This window comes from Protopterus annectens, chromosome 8.part0 (assembly GCF_019279795.1).
Source record: "Protopterus annectens isolate FY-2018-M chromosome 8.part0, PAN1.0, whole genome shotgun sequence".
Lineage (NCBI taxonomy): Eukaryota > Metazoa > Chordata > Ceratodontiformes > Protopteridae > Protopterus > Protopterus annectens.
This window is the reverse complement of record NC_056741.1, coordinates 1,909,549,150-1,909,569,798: the sequence shown is the minus strand read 5'-3', so window position 1 is coordinate 1,909,569,798 and position 20,649 is coordinate 1,909,549,150. Positions and strand designations below refer to the sequence as shown.

Below are 20,649 nucleotides of genomic sequence, written 5' to 3'. Positions count from 1 at the left end.
AGAGAGAGAGAGAGAGAGAGAGAGAGAGAGACCACAGTATTCTATGAAACAATTAAATAGAAAAATAAATAACTACAGTGAGACACAGACCACAATATTTAATGAAACAATTAAATAGACAGAAAAATAAAATGCAGTACAATGTTTAACACTGTAAGTCTGTACTTAACTCAGCTAGTAATGCAGATGATTGTAGGTATGTAGCAGAAGCCAAATAACTCAGATATTGAGCAGTAATAAATTCAAAGATATTTGACTAACACTTATAAATACAGAGAAACCCTCTAGGCTAAGAGTTTAACACTGAATATCAATGAAGTGAAACACAATAGCCCCCATTAACTGCACAGAGAGAGAGAGAGAGAGAGAGAGAGAGACCACAGTATTCTATGAAACAATTAAATAGAAAAATAAATAACTACAGAGAAACACAGACCACAATATTCAATGAAAGAATTAAATAGACAGAAACAGATACAAATGTGTTGTATCCAGGACTGTTTGTAAGCTTCTAATCCCCCAAAGCCTTTCTGTGTTGGAGGGAAGCCTTCTAGCTTATCAGTAGGAGTCCTTTCTGGCCCAGGCAACTGTGGTTCTTCATTTGTTTGGAAATAGCTAGAGACAATTACAAGCATTCTCACAGACAAAATTTACACACACACAAGAACAGAAGAGTTTGATAAATCCCTTCCCCAAACAACTACAACTGACTACCGGAATGACAGTAACTTAATACCTTTTAGGCACCTGTTTACTGATGATGTGCAGTAGGTACTGATGGAGGGGAAAAGCCTTTTACTAGAAAGGAGTATATAAACAAAAGGCAACGATTTTCTAGTTGGTTGCAGCAAAACAGCCAGTAGGCATTCAGGGATAGTGTTTCCTTGGTTTAACAGTATTTATGTGAGTCAGTATCCTATGTCCTGTCTTACTTCTCTGTCATGGTTCATTTATCTGCCATTTCAGCATGTCTGCCCATGGAACCACCTCTTTCAAGGGCTTCTCATGTCAAAATGTTTTGAAAGGGGTGTTGCATAAGACATCTCCAAGAAAAACGGTGGCTCCTCCTTGGTATCTTATGTTTTTGTTACACATACATACATATGTACAAATATTTCAAGCACAGGCATTAATGCCCTTCTAGCTTGCCAATAGACCAAAACACTTGTTCCCATAATAAGTATCCAGGCTGTTCTTAAAAATATCACTAGTACTTGGTTTAATGTAATTTGACGGTTTGTTCTATGCTTCAGTTACTCTGTCAGAGAACCAATTAGTACACTTCTCATTCCTATAGAATCTTCTACATAGGTTATCTGATGATTCTCTAGTACTTTTGATAACCCTAAACATTCCTAGAGGTAGTTATACCTAAATGCCCTATATACCTGAATAAGATCTCCTCTTAGACATCTGTAAGAGACACTGTACAAGTTCAGATATTTTAGTCTTCCATAATAACTTTAATTTTCACATCCATGGATATCCTTGGTATATTTCTGTTGTACTCCTTCCAGTTTACTCATGCTTGTTTTCTTATAAGGTTTCCATATTGTTATTCCATGTTCAAGTTTGGGTCTAATGTAACTAACAAACAATGACTTCATTATTTTTGATTTCCTAGACTTTATAAATCTTTTTATACAACCTATAGTTCTATAACTATCATTAACCAGTTGGTTGATATGATTAGAAAAACTCATAGCTGAATCTACCCATATACCCAGGTCTGTAAATGAGTCTACAGTTTCAATCACTGTGTGCTGTATTAAATATTTACCTTTCAATTTATGCCTACCAAATCTCATATAATTAGTTTTTGATGTATTTATCAGCATATTATTCTCCTGTGCCCAAATGGTCAATTTAGTCAAGTTATTTTGCAGACATGCCTTATCTGTAACACATGTAATCAGTTTACCCAGTTTCAAGTCATCTGCATATAGACTGTAGAACACCTTAGATGAAAAAGTTAGGTCTGAAAGATACAATCTAAACAAGTAAGGGCCTAGGACAGAGCCTTTTGGGACACACTGACTGTAACCAAGGATTTCACATGTCCAGTTGCTGTATGATACTTGCCAAGTCCTATTTGTAAGCCATGCAGCTATCCATCTTATCAAGAGTACATTAATACTTAGTTGTACTAATTTATTGATCTGTGTTTTGTGTATGACTGTCAAATGCTGAAGTTAAATCTATATAAATTACATCACAGCACAATTTTTCATTCATAGCTGTTACTGTTAGAGAGGCTAACACTTGCTCCATTTGAACTAGCTAATCTAACTGTTTTGAGGTTCTTAACATGGAAAACAGTCTTACTGATTGCTCTATTCTCTGCAAGCAGAACATCTGAGTTACAGGTTCTTATGGTGGGACAACCTTATCTCATTTTTAAGGGTATCTTTGAGAACTAATATGTTTTTATGCCTAAAGTGGTATTCAAGTTTACTTTAAGCTAAACTATCCATCTCCGTGTGTTCTCTCCTGGGCCCAAGAGTGAGGGAGAAAGGATATTAAATATCATGGTTGCCCACAAGCAACTTGGGTACTATCTTGACAGATCAAAATCTTTCAGAACTTCCAATCAGGTGTTCATTTCTTGTGAAGGTAAGAAAAAGGAACAACCTGATGATGTAGAATTTCCTTGCAACACACATTTAGCTAGGGGTTCTCTCTGTGCCATCACTTGTGAGTGCAACAAGTAATGGACCAACTTACCTGCCACTTATTTGTCTAGAACTGGTTCATTCTATCTCAACACCAGTTCCCTTGGTTCCAGCATGTACTAAGGCATCTTCATTGGTGCTTAGTTCTTGGTCAGTATTGTAGATCAGCTTTTATATTGAACCTAGTCAGTCACTGTAGTCAGACAGCACATGCATATAAGTTACTGAGCACATGTAAGATCACTGCCATTTTGTATAGTCATTCAGTGTGAGTGCTAGCTTGAATGGAGATGCACATTTGAGAGTGCTTGAAATAACAAGTCAGTTAGTTAGCTTATAAAGTTCAAAGTACATGTTCCGATTACAACTCCTGATGTGTTTATGTACAGTAAATGACTTAAATGCATACCCAGCCTCAGTATCTCATTTGTATACACGAGACATGTGACAGCTATGACTCCAGCTACATCCCTTTCCTTTTCGACTTCAAAGTTGTCAGTTCAAGAAAGGACTCAGTTCTGAAGTGTCAGCACCGAGAGACAAGGGGATGGGTCGACAAGAGTGATAGACAGGTTTGGGAAGCATACTTATGCCTCAGCAACCTTTGCACTTAGGTCACTGAAATACTTGGCCCATGTAACAAGGTTTCAAAGAGATCTAATTAAGGAATTCTCTAAATCACTATTGGGTAATCTGCTTGCAGATGTCCAAAACATTGTGGACTCCTAGCTGTCTACCCTTCTGTTGACTTCTAATGTTCTCATACATTTGTTATCTAATGCAGCCAAAGGGCTACAGTTGGCACTGGATACACATAACTCCTTTTAGGGGAATTCCTCCCTTCCCTACCCTTCGAACAAAACAGAATTTTTTCCTCAGATTTTTTAAGACAGACTTTCCCTAGGTGTCTTACTAATAGTGTCTTTAGACCCAAGGGTGGAAAGCTTCTACTCAAAAATGTTTCTGGTTTCAAAGAGCATGTTTTTCTGGAAACTAGTTATAGATCTTTCCTTTTACAACTGGTTTGTGAAAGTACCAAAATTAAGATGTTGACCCTGGCTCCTGTCAGGTTGGTTCTTGGGTCCCCCATGACTTCTTCCTTCGAATTATTGGAGAGAGTTTTTTCCACCTCTGTGGACAAGACATCCTTGCCACCTTGCCCCCCCCCCTCCCCACAACTGTCTGCTTTGGGTGCTGAGTGTTCAATCCTGTCCCATCAGGATGGCCTGCCTGATCAAGCCTGGAGACAATCCTCCTTCAGAACTCTCCGCATGCGTCTGAGTCCTGCACAAACCATCCCACTGGGGAGCCCCCTTGGAAAGATATGTTTAAAAGGAGGCACTTGGATTCCCAGCAGGAATCTTTAATGGAAGACACTGACTTCAATGAACAGGAGTGGTCCCCAGATCACCTCTTCAGGACATCTTTTTCTGTGAAATTTTCAAACTGAGACAGAAAGATGGTTGTACTTCTGACTTTCCGTCCCAGGAGGAGTCAGTTTTTTTCAAGGCTTTCAGAGCTGTCTCAGCTATGTCCCAGGTAGCATACCCCCCCCCCCCCGCCACTGATGATGAGATGATGGACCTCATTTCCCACCGGGTTTGGAAGAATATGGATGTCACAGACCCCATTCCCAAAAGGCCAGATAAGAACCTTTTATGGATTTCTTTCACGAGGATGTTCGTCAGGTACTAAAGGAGGCAAGAATTTGTGCTACCAGGAAATTATATGTTAAGAGTGGACAAGATGTTCTAGTTGGTGTCTCACCTATATACAGAGCCCTTGCTAGGGTTAATACCTGTGGTTCTCAAGCATTGTTTGAGTTACTATCCTATGGCCTGTTTACTCCTTTAACAGTAGGTATTTATCAGCCATTTCAGCATGATTCTCCTCTTCTTTTCAGATTTAGCTCAAGCTGTTCTACAAAGAGTTTTTTTTCTGTTGATATGTAAGGTCACTTCTTATTCAGTTGACACTTAATTAGGATCTTTACTTTTTCCTGGGAAAGTTTTGTGTCTATTTTTGAACCAGCTCTTTCTGGTTGTTTTTGGTTATTTTTATTTATTTATTTATTTATTTATTTATTTATTTTTTGTTTCTTAGTCTAACTGGTTTATTGCTTTAATATCTGCAAGAGACTATCCATGTTGCAAGCATTGATAATGAGTTAACCCTTTTGCTTTTCCATGCATATATGGTCACCTGCAGAAAACAAATTCTCCATATATGCCCTTACTATTTTTAGAGTATACCTTGAATCTAGCCTTCTATCGACCTCATTTATTTCAGTATTTGAATGACAGGGAGAATAGATTCGGTATACTCTGCCCATGCTTTTACAACTCAGGTCATTTATTGTCGGTCCTTTAGGAAAGCTATATAGCTGTGGGATTCCTAGTATGAAATCGAAAAAGAACAACTAGCATCCATACAGATAATTTCAGATGGTTGCTCCTTACTATATCTTTTCTTGTTATTCTCACCATGGCAAAACATTTCCAGGCAGGATTAAAGAGCATTCTAACAGAGCCTTGTTTTCTTTGATAGCATATTGGAAATGGATGGACTCTAGAAGCATTCTAGAGGCAACTACATGGTCCTCTCTACATGCTTTTACAAAACATTACATACTAGATTCCTTTTCCAGGTCCAGGACCGGCTTTGCTAGGACCATTCTCTTTGGTCTTCTGTACCCTCATTCTTTATCCTCCTGGGTTGTAGAAGCTTTGAGAATCAACTCAAATAACCAAAGGCTACTGCAGCAGTGAGGATGCTGAACATAGTACAGCTGTGTAAGTTGCAGTACAGCTGTGTAAGTTGCAGTACAGCTAGTTACATTTACAGTAACAGTAGATGTTCAAATTCCTCACTGTTTCAGTAGCCTCATTCACACTCCACCCCCTTCTACTGTATATAGTTAGTTGCTGGGTTGAAAAGTTATATGTTTATACTTTTGGGACATTTCAGGATAAGTAAGCTTTCTCTTTTTGTGTGAGCAAAAAATTTCTAAAGTTGTCTACACTCTGACTGCTGATTTCTATACAAGGGGCTAGCCAGTCAGCAGTTAGAATGTAAGTATGGGAGGGGGTCCCAAGGCAGGATACAACCCAGTTATCCAAAAGCTACTGCAGCAGTGAGGAATTTGAATATCTACTGTTATGGTAAGTGCAACTGTACTTTTTAGTGGGTGTTGCCACCATGTGCAATTTCATTAAAGAGAGTTGTGTTACTTTTAAATTCCAGTTTGTTTGCATTGCTCATTTTTCTGTTTACATTGTAGATTCACCGGAGCTAGTATCACAAAAGTTGGACTTTGCAAACTGGCTGAAGGATTTGCATCATGCCTTGAACTTGAAGAAATAAAGTAATTATATATTCATAAAATGTTATTTTTAAACAATGTGAAAAAATATTGCAAATGTCACAAGCTGAAATGACCAGTTTTTTTTCAGTCTTTCAAATCAATGTTGCATTCTGTTGTAAGCAATCCAAACTGCATAAATGAGCTGTCTGCTTGTGTTGATCAGAAGAGCCTTGCAACTGTTGAATAAGCAATGTGGAAAAAATGCATTTTGTACCATGAACATGCCCTAAGATGGAGTGAGTGAGTGAGTGAGTGAGTGAGTGAGTGAGTGAGTGAGTGAGTGAGTGAGTGAGTGAGTGAGTCAGTGAGTGAGTGAGTGAGTGAGTGAGTGAGTGAGTGAGTGAGTGAGTGAGTGAGTGAGTGAGTGAGTGAGTGAGTGAGTGAGTGTGGTTGATATTGTATTTATCAACCAGAGTAGAGCAACTCCTGATCTCCATGGAAGTTTTACAGACTCCGCCCAGGAGCTATCTGGTTAATGACTAGCTCACAATTGCAGGTGCATGCATGTGTGTCTGTCTGTCTGTATTTTACACATGGCTCATCAAAACCCATTCAGTGGACCCTAGAAGACAAAATTAGTAATTCATCAAGACTATTTTCGAGAAGGTTTATTGACCTTGGAGCAAGTTATACTAGTCTGGTAGTGTATAAAATCGCATGGTGGTGTAGGGTTGATTTCTTTTCAGAAGACCAGAGCAGGGTATTTTTAATCTTTGTATTTGCAGAACTGACCATACCCTCAACCAGTACAAAAGGCTTGTTTTTACTTTAGTACCAATATAGAATCACTGATGTATACTGTTATTTGTTACATAGTTTACTCATATTGATGTGTTTCAAAATAAAGTATTATGGTTTCTTGTAGTATTTAGTGGAAAGTTAGAAAAAAAGTTTTGTCCTAAAATACTAGGGTATTTGTCCCTTTTTGAGAGGATACAACATCCCAGCAATTTACATAAATAAATTAATAAATTCATACATAATAAATAAGTTGTTGCAATAATATAAAAGACATGCACACCTCCAGGCTGGTCAAAGAGTATGCCACATAGGAGACACTGCAGGCTTAGTTAACAATTGACAAGACCCCTATTCAAACTCATAGCTAGCTATAGGCCTCCAACTTTGACTCAAGATGCCCACGCCACCTATCTGGACCTCTTCATATCTATTAAGATTCAACCCTTTACTCTGATCCTGGACAAATTTAACTATCCAAAAATAGATTGGAAGAAATACTCATGCCAAAACACAAATGTCCAGAGATTTCTTGATTTTGTCAATGCAAATGCATTGGACCAGTTGGTCGACACCCCCACAAGAGGTTCAATATCTTGGATTTGTTATTAACCAACGTGAGTAACCACTGCAGCATCCCTACAACGTCATCATCCCTGGTAAGATCTGACCACAAAGCGGTCACTTTCAAAGTCACCATTTCCCCTGACCTCCCCACCTCAACAAAAAACTTTTCCAAAGCTGATTACAACTGCTGAGGGAAGGTATAAACAGCTTCACAGCCCCCTCCCCCTCCATAACAACTGACACATATGTCCAAGCCTACACCAAAGTACTATACAAGCACTTATATCATTGCATGGAATCAGGAATACCTGACAGAATTAAATCGTCCTCCTCAAGGAAGAGTAAACCTGTCTGGTGGACATCTGCAATAATTAAATTCTGTAATAAAAGGAAAAAAAATTGCTGTCCAGGACCAAGAAGGAGCAGTTGCCTAATTGGAAGCAATTTCTCCGTAGCCTGAACAAGGAAATAAGAGCACTAGTGAAACCCTCCAAAGCAAATTGAGTCCAGACTGGCAACATCTACTAAAGACAGTCATAAGGCCTTCTTCACATATGTCCGCAATCTCAAAGGAAGCACCCACATCTCCTCAGAACTGGTTGTCAAGGACACCGCATAGACAAATTCTGTAGATATAGCCAACCTGCTGGCAGACAGGTTCAGGAAAACTTCACCACTCTGTCCGCTGGGAGCAAGTCATCACTGCCCTCTCAAAGCCAAAAAATACAGCCTCCATGGGACCTGATAACATCCCAGGCTGCATCCTACATGAACTCAGGCATTAACTTGCAGCACCATTAGGCACTCTATTCAACCAAAGCCTGAGTACGGGCTTCATACCAGCTGAGTGGAGGACAGCCATTGTCATTCCTTTGCACAAAGGTGGAGCGTCCACCAATCCAGGAAATTATACACCCATCAACCTAACTAGCCTGATCTGCAAGGCCATGGAGCAGATTATCATGGACCTCATTAACAAGGACATTGGCAACTTCCAGACACCCTATCCCACACAGTTTAGTTTCATCAAGGGGAGGTCATGCTTGTTAAATTTGGTTGACTTCTTTGAGACAGTCACCAAAGCCATGGAGGAGGGGAAGACGGTGTACACTGCCTACCTTGGCCTGGCCAAAGCCTTCAATATTATTCCCCACTCAGGTATAATAGATAAACTATCTCAACTAGGTATCAATGCATATGTTACCTGATGGGTAGCAAACTGGCTCACTGATAGAACCACCTAGTTAAAACAGGGGAGGCCACCTTCAGACAGTAGACCCGTAATGAGCGGTGTATCCCAGGGATTGATCTTGGGGCCTCTATTGTTTGGGATATACTTTTCTGAGGTGCAGGCCAAAACCAGTGGGCTATGGCTACCAAGTTTGCAGATGACTGCAAGCTGGGTGCTGTCATTAATACCCCTAGTGACGTGGACATCCTCCAATAGGGTCTCATCCAAACAAATGACTGGTGCCAGAAACATGGTCTCAAACTGAATGTCAAAAAATGCATCATCATCCCCTTTGGGGAGAGTGACACCCCCACAAATTATCACATTAATAATAAGGTCCTAAGCACACAATCAGTGAGGGACTTGGCCACCCAGGTTGATAGCAAGCACACTTTTGACCACCATATTGCCTCCATTGTATGGAAAGCTTTCTACATGGCCCACCTCATTAGTAAGGGTATCTCATTCAGGAACAATGTGGTCATAACATCCCTGTATTCTTCCCTTATAAGACCCATTATTGAGTATAGTGCCCCATTCGGCATGCACCTCACAAAGCACATGCAACAGCTGGAGAGACCACAGAGGTTCTTCACCAGGAGAATCCAGGGCCTCAAACATCTACCTAAAAAATTAAAAGCACTACACCCTCACAAACTCCCCCTGGAGTACCTTGCTCCCCATTGGCCATTTTTTTCAATTATAAAGAAATTCCCAATACTATTCTAGCATGTCCAAAGGTCAGTTGTCAATCTCCTCTCCAGTCCAGCTGGTGAATCTGGGAATCTTGAGGCAATGTTACAACTGCCTCATGTACACAGACAACCCTCCCCTCCTCCCAACAAATTCCAACACATGTGAGAGATGCAACCATATAGCCAAACTGGAGGCTAAGCTCTCTCAACTCAGTACAGGCGTAACCAGTCAGGAGGAGAAGGAAACCACACTCACTACAATTCCAGTCTCACATAGACCTACCACAACAGCAAACCAAACACATAAACACACAAAAACATACTTGGAGACTCTAAATAAAAATCTGCCTAAGCAGCAGAGACCTCCAAAGCAGACACCCAAGCAACCGCTACCCCAAAACAAAACACGTGCAACACATAGCTCACAAAGCCAGTGTGCCGAACAGTCACAGCCCTTAAGGCTAAACAACACACCTGATACACTTGTAATAGGTGACTCTATCATCAGGCACACTGACGTCCTGCTCATCAGGCTGAACAAGGAGAAGGTCACGGTGAGCTGCCTGTCGGATGCTAGGATCCGCCACATAACACAAGCACTCAGGTCACTCCAAGGCAAGTACAAATATAACTCAGTCATTGTCCATGCTGGTGTGAATGACCTGAGACATACCTCCCTGGACTACATGAAAAGAGACATAGAGGAGCTCTCTGAGCATGTAGCCCAGGCCGGTATGACCCTGACCTTGAGTAGCATCTTACCCTCACCAAGAAGGATGCCACAGTATGAAGACAAGATTATCAATTTCAACAATTGGCTTAAGTATTGGTGTCATTCAAAGGGGATCCAATGCCTGTCAGCCTGGGATGACATGCTCGACAAGCCACAATGCTTCGCTAGGGACGGCTTGCACCTGTCACCCCTGGGCTTTCGGATATTGGCAAAGGCTCTTGCTACCCCCATAGTGCCTTTTTTAGGCAAGGCTCAAAAGACAAACCCACCTCCATAGGTATCACAAGGGATAAGAAACTAAGAGTAATGCTACTCAACGCCAGAAGTCTAAACCTCAAGATGCACGCACTCGAAACTCTCCTTAGCATGGAGAACATCGATATCTGTGCAGTAACAGAAATCTGGTTCAGGCACCCCAGCACTACCAGGTTATACCTCATACCATGCTTTTCGGCCCCAAAACTTGGACCGAACCACAAAAGGAGGGGGAGTATCAATATTTGTCAAAGATACCCACACCTCCAGGTTGGTGGCACAGCACGAAGCATCAGAGACTATCCATGTGCAACTAACAGTGGGTAAAACTGCCTTCCAGTTTATAGCCTGCTACAGACCACCCTCCCAAACCCAGGAACCCCAGTCGGCCTTCCTGAGAACACTGGAAAATATGAAGGTCTCTCCAAACACCATTATATTGGGTGACGTCAACTACCCAACCATAGACAGGGAGCATTACTCTAGCTCCAACACCCTAGCCCAAAGGTTCCTAGAATTTATAAACTCAAATGCTATGGAACAACTTGTTACCACTCCCACAAGAGGGGAAAACATACTGGACCTGATCATCACCAACATGGGGACTCTATGCTCCAGACCAGAAGTGTATCCCTCACTGGTAAGATCAGACCATAAACTAATCTCACTGGATATTCACATCCCGACCCCACCCCATGCCCAGAAAACCACAGTGAAAAACTTCTCTAAAGCAAATTTCACACTCCTCAAAACCGAGGTGGAATCCTTCAAAGCCCGTGGGCCTGTGGATAATACGGCCCAGACCACAAAATCCTTTATAAACGCATTCTATGAACACCTTTATTTGGGAATGCATGGATCATGCAATCCCAAATAAAACCAAGACCCAATCCTCCAAAGGAAGACGTCCTGTCTGGTGGACCCCAGCCATAAACAAACTATACAATAGAAGGAGGAAGCTACTACATGATAGAGCAAAATCCCAAAAAGGGAAGGCATCTCTGATCAGTATTAGCAAAAAACTACGGGCACTCATAAAATCGTCTAAGGCCAGCTTCGAGAGAAAAATTGCACAGGACACTAAGGATAATCACAAGGCTTTCTTTAGTTATGTTAGGAACCTGGGTGGGAATTCCCAGATATGCTCAGAATTAGTCCAAAATGACAAAAAATACACTGAACCCACAGACATTGCCAACATCCTAGCTGATAGGTTCAGCGCAAACTTCTCCCCCCCTCCCCACCAAAAGGGCTAATATCTATCCCAGCAGAGTGCTGCCCCCCTGACATCTCAGATGCTCAGGTAAGAGCTGCCCTCTCCAAAGCAAGAAACACAGCATCAATGCGACCAGACCGTGTCCCGGGCTGCATCCTACATGAACTCCAAGAAGAGCTAAACCCAAACCTAAAACTACTGTTCACTCTCAGCCTTACTACAGGATATGCACCCAAAGAGTGGCGTACAGCAACAGTGGTCCCTCTCCACAAAGGTGGTGCCTCAACGGATCCTGGAAACTATCGCCCCATAAGTCTCACTAGCTTGGTCTGCAAAGCTATGGAAAGGATCATCATGGACCTTATAAATAAAGATATTGGGGGCCTACAGATACTGGATCCTACCCAGTTCGGCTTTGTTAAGGGCAGATCCTGCCTCTTAAACCTGGTCGATTTCTTTGAAACAGTCACCAAGGCCATTGACAAGGGGAAGGTGGTCCACACAGCCTACCTGGACCTCGCAAAAGCCTTCGATACAATACCCCCACTCTGGCATTATAGATAAGCTCACCAGCTTAAATATAAACCCCTATGTCACTAGATGGGTTGCAAATTGGCTCAAGGACAGAACCCACATGGTTAGAATAGCTGGAGCCATGTCAGACTCCAAACCAGTTACAAGTGGCGTCCCACAAGTCTCAGTCCTGGGACCTCTCTTGTTCGGTATATATTTCTTGGAGGTACAGGCCAACATGGAAGGACTGTGGCTGACCAAGTTCGCAGATGACTGCAAACTGGGCACCATAATAGACTCTCCATCCGACACAAGCATCCTCCAAAAGGGCCTCATAGAAACAGACAACTGGTGCCAGAGCCATGGCCTCAAGCTAAACGCCAAAAAGTGTATAGTCATCCCCTTTGGCAAAAACAAAGTGCCCACAAATTACCACATAGGTGGTATTCCATTAAGTACAGAAGAAGTAATTAGGGACCTGGGGACCCAACTTGATAGCAATCTCTCATTTGACAACCACGTGGCCAAAGTGGTTAGAAAAACATTTTATATAGCCCACCTAATCATGAAGGGATTCACATCTAGATCAGGGGAGGTCATCGTGCCTCTTTACTCATCCCTCATCAGGCCCATAATTGAGTACAATGCCCCTTTTGGGATGTACCTTACCAGACACCTGCAGCAACTGGAAAGACCCCAAAAGTACCTCACCAAGAGGATCAAGGGGCTCAAACAGATGCCGTATGCTGCCCGGTTAAAGAAACTCCAGCTCTACTCAGTGGCATACCGCCTGCTCAAAGGCGATCTGTGCCTGACGTATAAAGCCATGTCCAACCCGGAATTAATGAACATGCTGCACCTCAGAAAATCCAAATCCCATCGAGCTACGCGCTCGAGGGACTTGAACCTCAGCACTAAAATAAATAGGACATGCTGGAGGGACAGATTCATAACCCAGAGGCTCCCTTCACTCTGGAATAAAATCCCAGTCCAGGTTAGGCAGAGTCCCTCATTGACTCTCTTCAAGAGGAATCTTGATGAGTGGATGGGAGATCATAGGTTTACCCCGGGTATCACTTCTGTGTCACTGTTAGACAGAGGCACAGTATACTAACCTCGAAAAACTGCATAGCAAAATTAATTTAAAATGGGTGGCGAAAGCCATACACACTCTGGCTAGGCTTATAAATGCCCTAGGGCAGATAGCCTAGTATGAACCTATGAACCTATGAACACAGATAGGCTAAAGGCCCTGTCCCTCTACTCAGTCTTCTAGAGACTTCTCCGAGGTGACATTTGTCAGGCATACAAAGCAATCTCATACTCCGCCTTGATGGGACGGCTGCAAGTCAACCTCCACTCAAGTAACCCACATGTGTGACCTCAACCTGGTCTGTGACATCAATAGGACTTGTTGGCAGGACAGATTTGTGTCCCAAAGACTCCCCCATTTTGTGGAATAGACTCCCTCTCCTTGTCAAGCAGAGTACCTCATTAACCCTTTTTAAGTGCAACCTAGATATCTGGATGGGGAACAGAAAATACACCCCTGGGATTCCACCGGTGTCCCTGCTGGAGAGTGGCATAGGGAGCAGACTTGTTGGAACATGGGCTAAATTCTTGGCTAGGCTTGTAAGGGTCTCAGACCCAATAGCCTAGTAACTTGCTATGATCCTATGATCCTAAATAAGTGGTCAAAGGAGATTGGTAGCCAGAGTTCTCTTGTGTAAAAGTAGTCAGTGGGTTAATCCAAAGCAGTGAGGCTCCAGGTACCAAATAAAACCAAATAACCAAGCTGAAGTCCCCGGGAAAGGAACAGCCATCACTAGAAAGGTCCTATGTTTTAATAAAGCCAAAAACACACAGTAACACACATTAATGCATACACTGTAGTAAAAAGCATTTTCTTCAGTATTCTAAAGACTTCATCAGATGCAGCATCCATGGGTTAGCCATTCATTCTTTTAGCCTCAACCAGATGAGTTTCAACACATCAGACTTTGGCAGATACTTAAATGATTAGTATTTTATTAAGACCATTTGATCAAATTTGCTTTATTCAGATTTGGTTTGTTAGAATGTCATAATAAATTAATGATCATTTGTTTGAATGCCTTTATATGATACATGTAGTGGTCAGTGGCATTAAAGTTACATTGATGTTGGGGTCCGTGCTGTGGTTAGGTTAGACCTAGGGTTAAGGTTGGGATGGTTATGGGGGATGTATTGTAGAACACTGTGTCTTCAGTGGTATCAGAGGGTCCGGACTGGGATTTGAATGTTGCTGGAGTGAGAGATGTGGTGATTGAAGCTTCTGTGCCTACGGTTTTCCCGCTTACTGTTGTTGTTTAGGAGTTTTTGTTTTTATGTTTCTTTTTTATGTTTTGAGCTTGAAGGAATGCAATTCCATTCATCTGTACACTTGTGTATTGGTTGAATGACAACAAAGTTATTTCTGATTTAAATTATATTTGCTAACAACTAGTGTTTAATATCATTACTTTTTGACAAATTACTTCTTGAAGTGGCTGTTTTCCAAATAAGTGAACTTAATGAGGCTATTCTCAGACTAATGTACTTCATGTTAGTTGCCTAGAGTATTTAAGGTAATAAATAAAACTCCTTAAAGATTTTCTTGACAGAGCTGCTAGAACAGGCTGCTGTCTGTACAAGTATATGTGATTTTTCTTAATCTCACCCATCTTGTTCCTTTTGTATTCTTTACTTAGTGGTTTGTACAGCTATATTGTTTTCTTCTTGTTTTATTGCAGTGTTATTGCATTTAAATAGTTTTAGGAGGCTTGCATGTCCTAGATTAAAACACTAGGCAAATGCTGTGTTTTTTGTGTGAGGCCTATGGGTGATTAATTGCTTGAGAGTTGTAGGAGAGTTGTAGGAGAGCTAGAAAGTTGGAAAGTAATTTCCTTATTTAATGTAGCAAGGACACCACTTCAGGGCTTTATTGAGAGTAATACCAAAACAGACTGCTATTTGAATATATTTAGGTTACTCTGTCTCAGCAATCCTGCTCCTGATGTATTCTTAAATTCATTAGCTATCTGGCTGTCATTATCTTGAGTTAATTTAACTTTAAAAAGTACTCTCATCCCCATATTGTTTGGTCTGACTAGACCCCTACCTTAAGCTAATTATTATGAAAGCCCTGTCTTTACTTAATATTCAGTTGCCCTTTCTATTATATCTTACCACCACTAGTTCTACCTTCAGATATTTACAGCATTAACTATTCATATTGGGTGCAGAAATATCTTGGCACCAGAGTCACTGGCTAGAATTGTTGGTGCCAAAGTAACTTAGTTTTCTGATATATTTTTTATGTTCATATCATTAAAACTATCATCCATATTATAAGCCACCAAGGAAACATGGGCATATGTAGAGCTGCAAATTATTCAGAAAATTAGGCAAAACATGCTATTTATGAATAAGAAAAGAATGGTTAAGGAAAGTAAAATATAAGCAGTTAAGATGTTTGTTGTTTCACCATTATTATGTGTGGGACAGGCATTCTTTGAATCCCCATTTGACAAAATGTTGGATAGGATAAGGAAAGAAATAACAGATTTCTTTTGGGAGAGTAAGAGGGCAAGAGTGCACTTGTTCATAGTTCATAGGTGTATACTAGGCTACCGACCACTAGGCCCCTATAAACCTAGCTGTACATCCCAAATGAGACTCAAAAATGTATTGATTTAGGAGGTGATTTACTGACTGCCTCTGTCCATCAGATAAATAGGAGCCAGACCAAGGGTTAATTTCTGATTACCCATCCATTGGTCCAAGTTGTACTTAAATAGGGATAGGGAGGAACACTGCTTCACATGAATGGGGAGCCTGTTCTAGAGAATGATAATTCTTTGAGATGCATATCTGTTTCTCCAACATGTCCTGTTTATGTTGAAAACAAAATTTAGGTCTAATCTAGTAGTTCTGATGCTGTTTCTTTTGTGGATGTGCAAAAGGTTTATAAAAACAGGGTCCAGGTAAGCCTTGCATGCAAAGGCAAATATGACCTCTCAGTAGTCTGTATGATGCTGAGTAAAGAGACAGGGCTTTGAAATGAACAGTGTAGGACATTGTGTATATTCCCTGTGTTCTTTTTGTAAGGAACCTTTGTGAATGTTCAAGTTGCTGCATGTCAGGTACATACTGAAGGGGTATTATGCTCTATGATGGGTCTGATGAAGGCAACGTACAGTGGTATGGTGTCCTGTCTGGACCTAGATGCCATTCAGTGCTTATAAGCTGAGCAACATAGAAGGATTTTTTTACTACTTTGGACACATGCTGGTCTTCCAGTTTGCAATCATCTGTGAACTTGGTTAGCCTGAGGCTTTGACTTTGGCTTTGACATCTGAGAAGTAGATGTCAAAGAGTTGTGGGTCTAGCACAGAGCCTGGGGGACTCCACTAGTGTCTGGCCTCTTTGTAGATGTGGCCTCACTAATTCTAACCTCCAGGTTCCTATAAGTGAGCCAGCTAGCTATCCAGCATATGTTAGAAAGGGGTTTATACCTAGTTCCGTAAATTTGTTGACAGTGCCCAAATGGGGTATTTATTTATTTAACATTTATTTACTGGGAAAGCCCAACTTGTAACGAGCCAATTTTCAGCAGAGGCCTGGGTAGAAATGCTCCAGACGCATGTCTTTGTATGAAATGCTTTAGTGAGATCTAGATAGGCAGTATGCACCTTTTCCCCCTCATCCATTATCATAGTGACTTTTTCAAAGAAGTCCACCATATTCAGTAAACATGACCTTCCTTTGACAAAGCATAACTGAGATAGACGCAATGTCTGGAGGTGTCCTATGTCCTTGTTGATAATTTCCATGATAATTCTTTCCATGGCTTTGGGAATAAGACTAGTCAGACTAATAGGTTCAAAGGTTCATAGGTAGGTACTAGGCTATTGGCCCTAGGGCCTATATAAGCCTAGCCAAAAAGGTACCCTGGCTTTTGCCACCCAAGAAAATTATTTCCCTGTGCCCCTGTCGAGCAGAGCCACAGAAGTGATCCCCGGGGGTGAATTTCCTATCTCCCATCCAATCATCAATATTTTTCTTGAAGAGTGCTAATGAGCTTTGTGTGATATAGATAGGTAGTTTGTTCCAGAGTATGGGAAGTCTCTGGGACAGGAATCTATCCCTCCAGCATGTTCTCTTTATTGCGGTGACAAGGTCTAGGTCCCTAGAACATGCAGCTCGGAGGGATTGGGATTTCTTTAAGTGGAGCATGTCCAACAGCTCTGGGGTTGACATAGCTTTGTATGTTAGGCAGAGATTGCCTCTGAGCAGGTGATATGTGACGGAGTAAAGCTGGAGTTTTTTGAAACGGTCTGCGTAGGGCATCTGTTTGAGACCGGTAATCCTCTTTGTGAGGTATTTCTGTGGCCTTTATAGTTGTTGTAGATGTCTTGTGAGGTACATATCAAAAGGGGTGTTGTACTCTATAATGGGTCTAATGAGTGACGAGTAGAGGGGAACAATGACCTCTTTTTTCCTGGATGAGAAACCATTTGTGATGAGGTGTGCCACATAGAAGGATTTCTTGACTACTGTGGCAATGTGATTATCAAAGGTAAGACTACTGCCCACTTGTGTCCCAAGGTCTCTTATCACACTTTTGGTGTTAAGTAGACTACTGCCTATGTGGTAGTTCATGGGTACAGAGTTTTTACCAAAAGGGATGACAATATATTGAGCTTGAGGCCATGGCTTTGACACCAGGCATCTGTCTCAATGAGGCCCTTTTGTAGGACATCTACATCATTAAGAGTTTAGATTATGGCTCCTAGTTTGCAGTCATCTGCGAACTTCATTAGCCAAAGACCTTCTGTGTCAGCCTGTACTTTTGAGAAGTAGATACCAAACAGGAGAGGACCCAGGACTGAACCCTGTGGTGCTCCACTTGTCACTGGTCTGAAGTCGGATTTGGAGTCTGCTACTTTCACAGTGATGGTTCTGTCAACCTATCTTGTGACATAAGGATTTATACCTGATTTAGTGAGTTTGTCTATAATTCTAGAGTTGGGGATGGTGTCTAAAGACTTGGTGAGATCTAGATAGGCTGTGTGAACCACCTTACCCTCATCTACAGCTTTGGTGACCACTTCAAAGAAGTCTGTCAGGTTTAGGAGATATGATCTGCCTTTTACAAACCCAAATTGGGTGGTGGCCAGAGTCTGGAGATTACCAGTATCATTGTTTATAAGTTCCATGGTGATACGTTCCATAGCCTTACAGACCAGGCTCATCAGGCTAATGGGGCGATAGTTCCCAGGGTCCTTGGTGGCTCTCCCTTTGTGGAATGGGATAACTGTTGCTGTGCGCCATTCAGTGGGCACAAAGCCAGAGGAGAGGCTATGACTGAACATGGTACTTAGGTAGGGTGCCAATTTGTTCTGTAGTTCATGTAGAACGCAGCCTGGGGTATTTTCAGGTCCCATGGATGCTGTGTTCTTGGCTTTGGAGAGTGAGGTTTCTAACTGTGTAGCCGTAATTACAGGAACTTTGCATTCTTCTGGTAAAGAGATGGGCCCTTTAGGGGGTGAGAGGGGGTAAATTTAGCACTGAACCTATCTGCCAGGATGTTAGCAATATCAGTTGGTTCTGTATATTTAGTGCCATTGTGCTGTAACTCAGAACAGATCTGAGTGTTGCCATTGAGATTCTTGACATAGCTATAGAATGCTTTGTGGTTGCCTTTAGAATCAGTGGTGATTTTGTTTTCGTAACTAGCTTTGGGGGATCTCAGCTTATTACTGAGGCTGACCAGGGGGTTTCTCCATTCATGGGATTTTACTCTCTTTTGCAACAGTTTCTTTCTTCTGTTAGAGCTTGTTTATGGCAGGGGACCACCAGATTGGCTTCCTTTTTTTGGAGGATAGCATCTTGGTTCTGTTAGGGATTGCACGATCCATGCACTTGTGTAAATGCTTATAAAGTGCATATTTGTAGGATTCAGCAGTCATACCTCTATTGTCCGTCTGCATGGCTGTCGTGAAGTTTGTCACTTCTGTCTTAAGAAGCGTGAAGTTGGCTTTGGAGACATTTGTTTTACAGTGGTTTCCCTAATGGGGGTGGGGGCAGGATGTGGATGTCTAGGGTGATTAGCTTGTGATCAGATCTGACAACAAGGAATTGACCTCTGGTGTGGAACACCGATTGCCCATGTTGGTAATGACCAGATCTAGGATATTGCTGCCCCTGGTGGGGGGTGTGGATAGGTTGATCCAAGGCATTGGAATTTATGAATTCCAGAAAACGTTGAGCAAAAGAGCTGGTAAATGAGTAGTTTTCCCAGTTAATGGTGGGGTAGTTGAAATCACCCATTATTAGGGAGTTAGTTGTACCCTAATATTTTCCACTGTATCATGAAATGAGGAGTGGGAGTCCTGGGGCATGGTGGGGAATCTGTAGCAAGCTAAAATTTGGATTGCGGTCTTGCCCAGAGTTAGTTGCACTTGGATAATCTCAGATGCATTATGCTGAGCAACTAGCCTGGAGGTGTGGATATCCTTAATGAATATGGACATGCCTCTGCCTTTAGTGTTTCAGTCCAGGTTAGGTGGCTGAAAGGTGTGGTATGAATTATAGCCTGGTAATGTAGGGGTGCTCTCTGGAGCCTCGAACCAGGTCTCTATCACTGCACAGATGTTGCTGTTCTCCATTTTAAGGCTTGCCTCAAGTTAGTGCATTTTGAGGTTTAGACTTCTAACACTGAGTAGCATTACCCTCAGATTTTGCTTGCTTGTACCTGTTACAACGATGAGTTTGCCATTTGAACCTTGCCTAAAAAGGCACTATATGGGGTGGCAAGAGCCTTAGCCAGTATCCGGAATCCCAAGGGTGAGAGATGCATCATGGTCTGTCGATCATGTCATCCCAGGCAGACAGATACTGGATCCCCTTAGAATGACACCAGTAGCTTAGCCAGTTGTTGAAGTCAGTCATTTTGTCCTTGTACTGTGGTATCATTCTGGGTGATGGCAGGATGTTACTCAGTGCTAGGGTCATACCTGCCTGGGCTACAAGATCGGACATCTCCTTCGTGTCTCTTTTCATGTAGTCCAGGGAGGCACATCTCAGGTCATTCACACCAACATGGACAATGACAGATTCATATTTGTACTTGTTGTGGAGTGACCTAAGTGCGTGCATTATGTGGCGGATCCTGGCACCCGACAGGCAGCTGACAGTAACTTTCTCCTTGTTTAGCCTGGTGAGTGGAACATCAGTGTGCCTGACTATAGAGTCACCTATGACTAGAGTGTTGGGTACGTTGTTATGCCTTATGGGCTGTGGTTGAGTGGCACAATGAGTTTGTGGGCTACGTGTCATTTGGTTTGTGTTGGGGGGTGGAGGTTGCTTGCATTTCTACTTTTGCTTGGGCAGATTTTTATTGAGACCCTCAGCGAATGTAGGTGTGTGTTTTAGGTTTCTATGTGTGTGTTTTGGTGGTGTAGATTTTGAGGGACTATGTGATGAGTGTGGTGTGGTGCAAGTGTTTACCCTCTCCTATTGACTATCTCATCCAGTCTTGGGTGAAGAGAGCTTTGCTTCCAGTTTGGCTATATAAGTGCATCTCTCACAGGTTGTAGTGTTGGGTGGTAGGAGGAGAGGGTTGTCAGTGTACATGAGGAAA

The 20,649-nt window shown here is 42.0% G+C and overlaps 1 protein-coding gene across 1 annotated transcript in view; it reads left to right on the top strand.

Moving 5' to 3' along the window:
• LOC122808584 (protein NLRC5-like) overlaps positions 1-20,649 on the top strand; it is an 849,388-nt gene that overhangs the window by 384,390 nt on the left and 444,349 nt on the right. Inside the window, exon 7 of the mRNA XM_044079540.1 lies at positions 5,953-6,036. Within this exon, the coding sequence (XP_043935475.1) occupies positions 5,953-6,036 (84 nt within the window). The remainder of the gene's footprint in view (positions 1-5,952; positions 6,037-20,649) is intronic.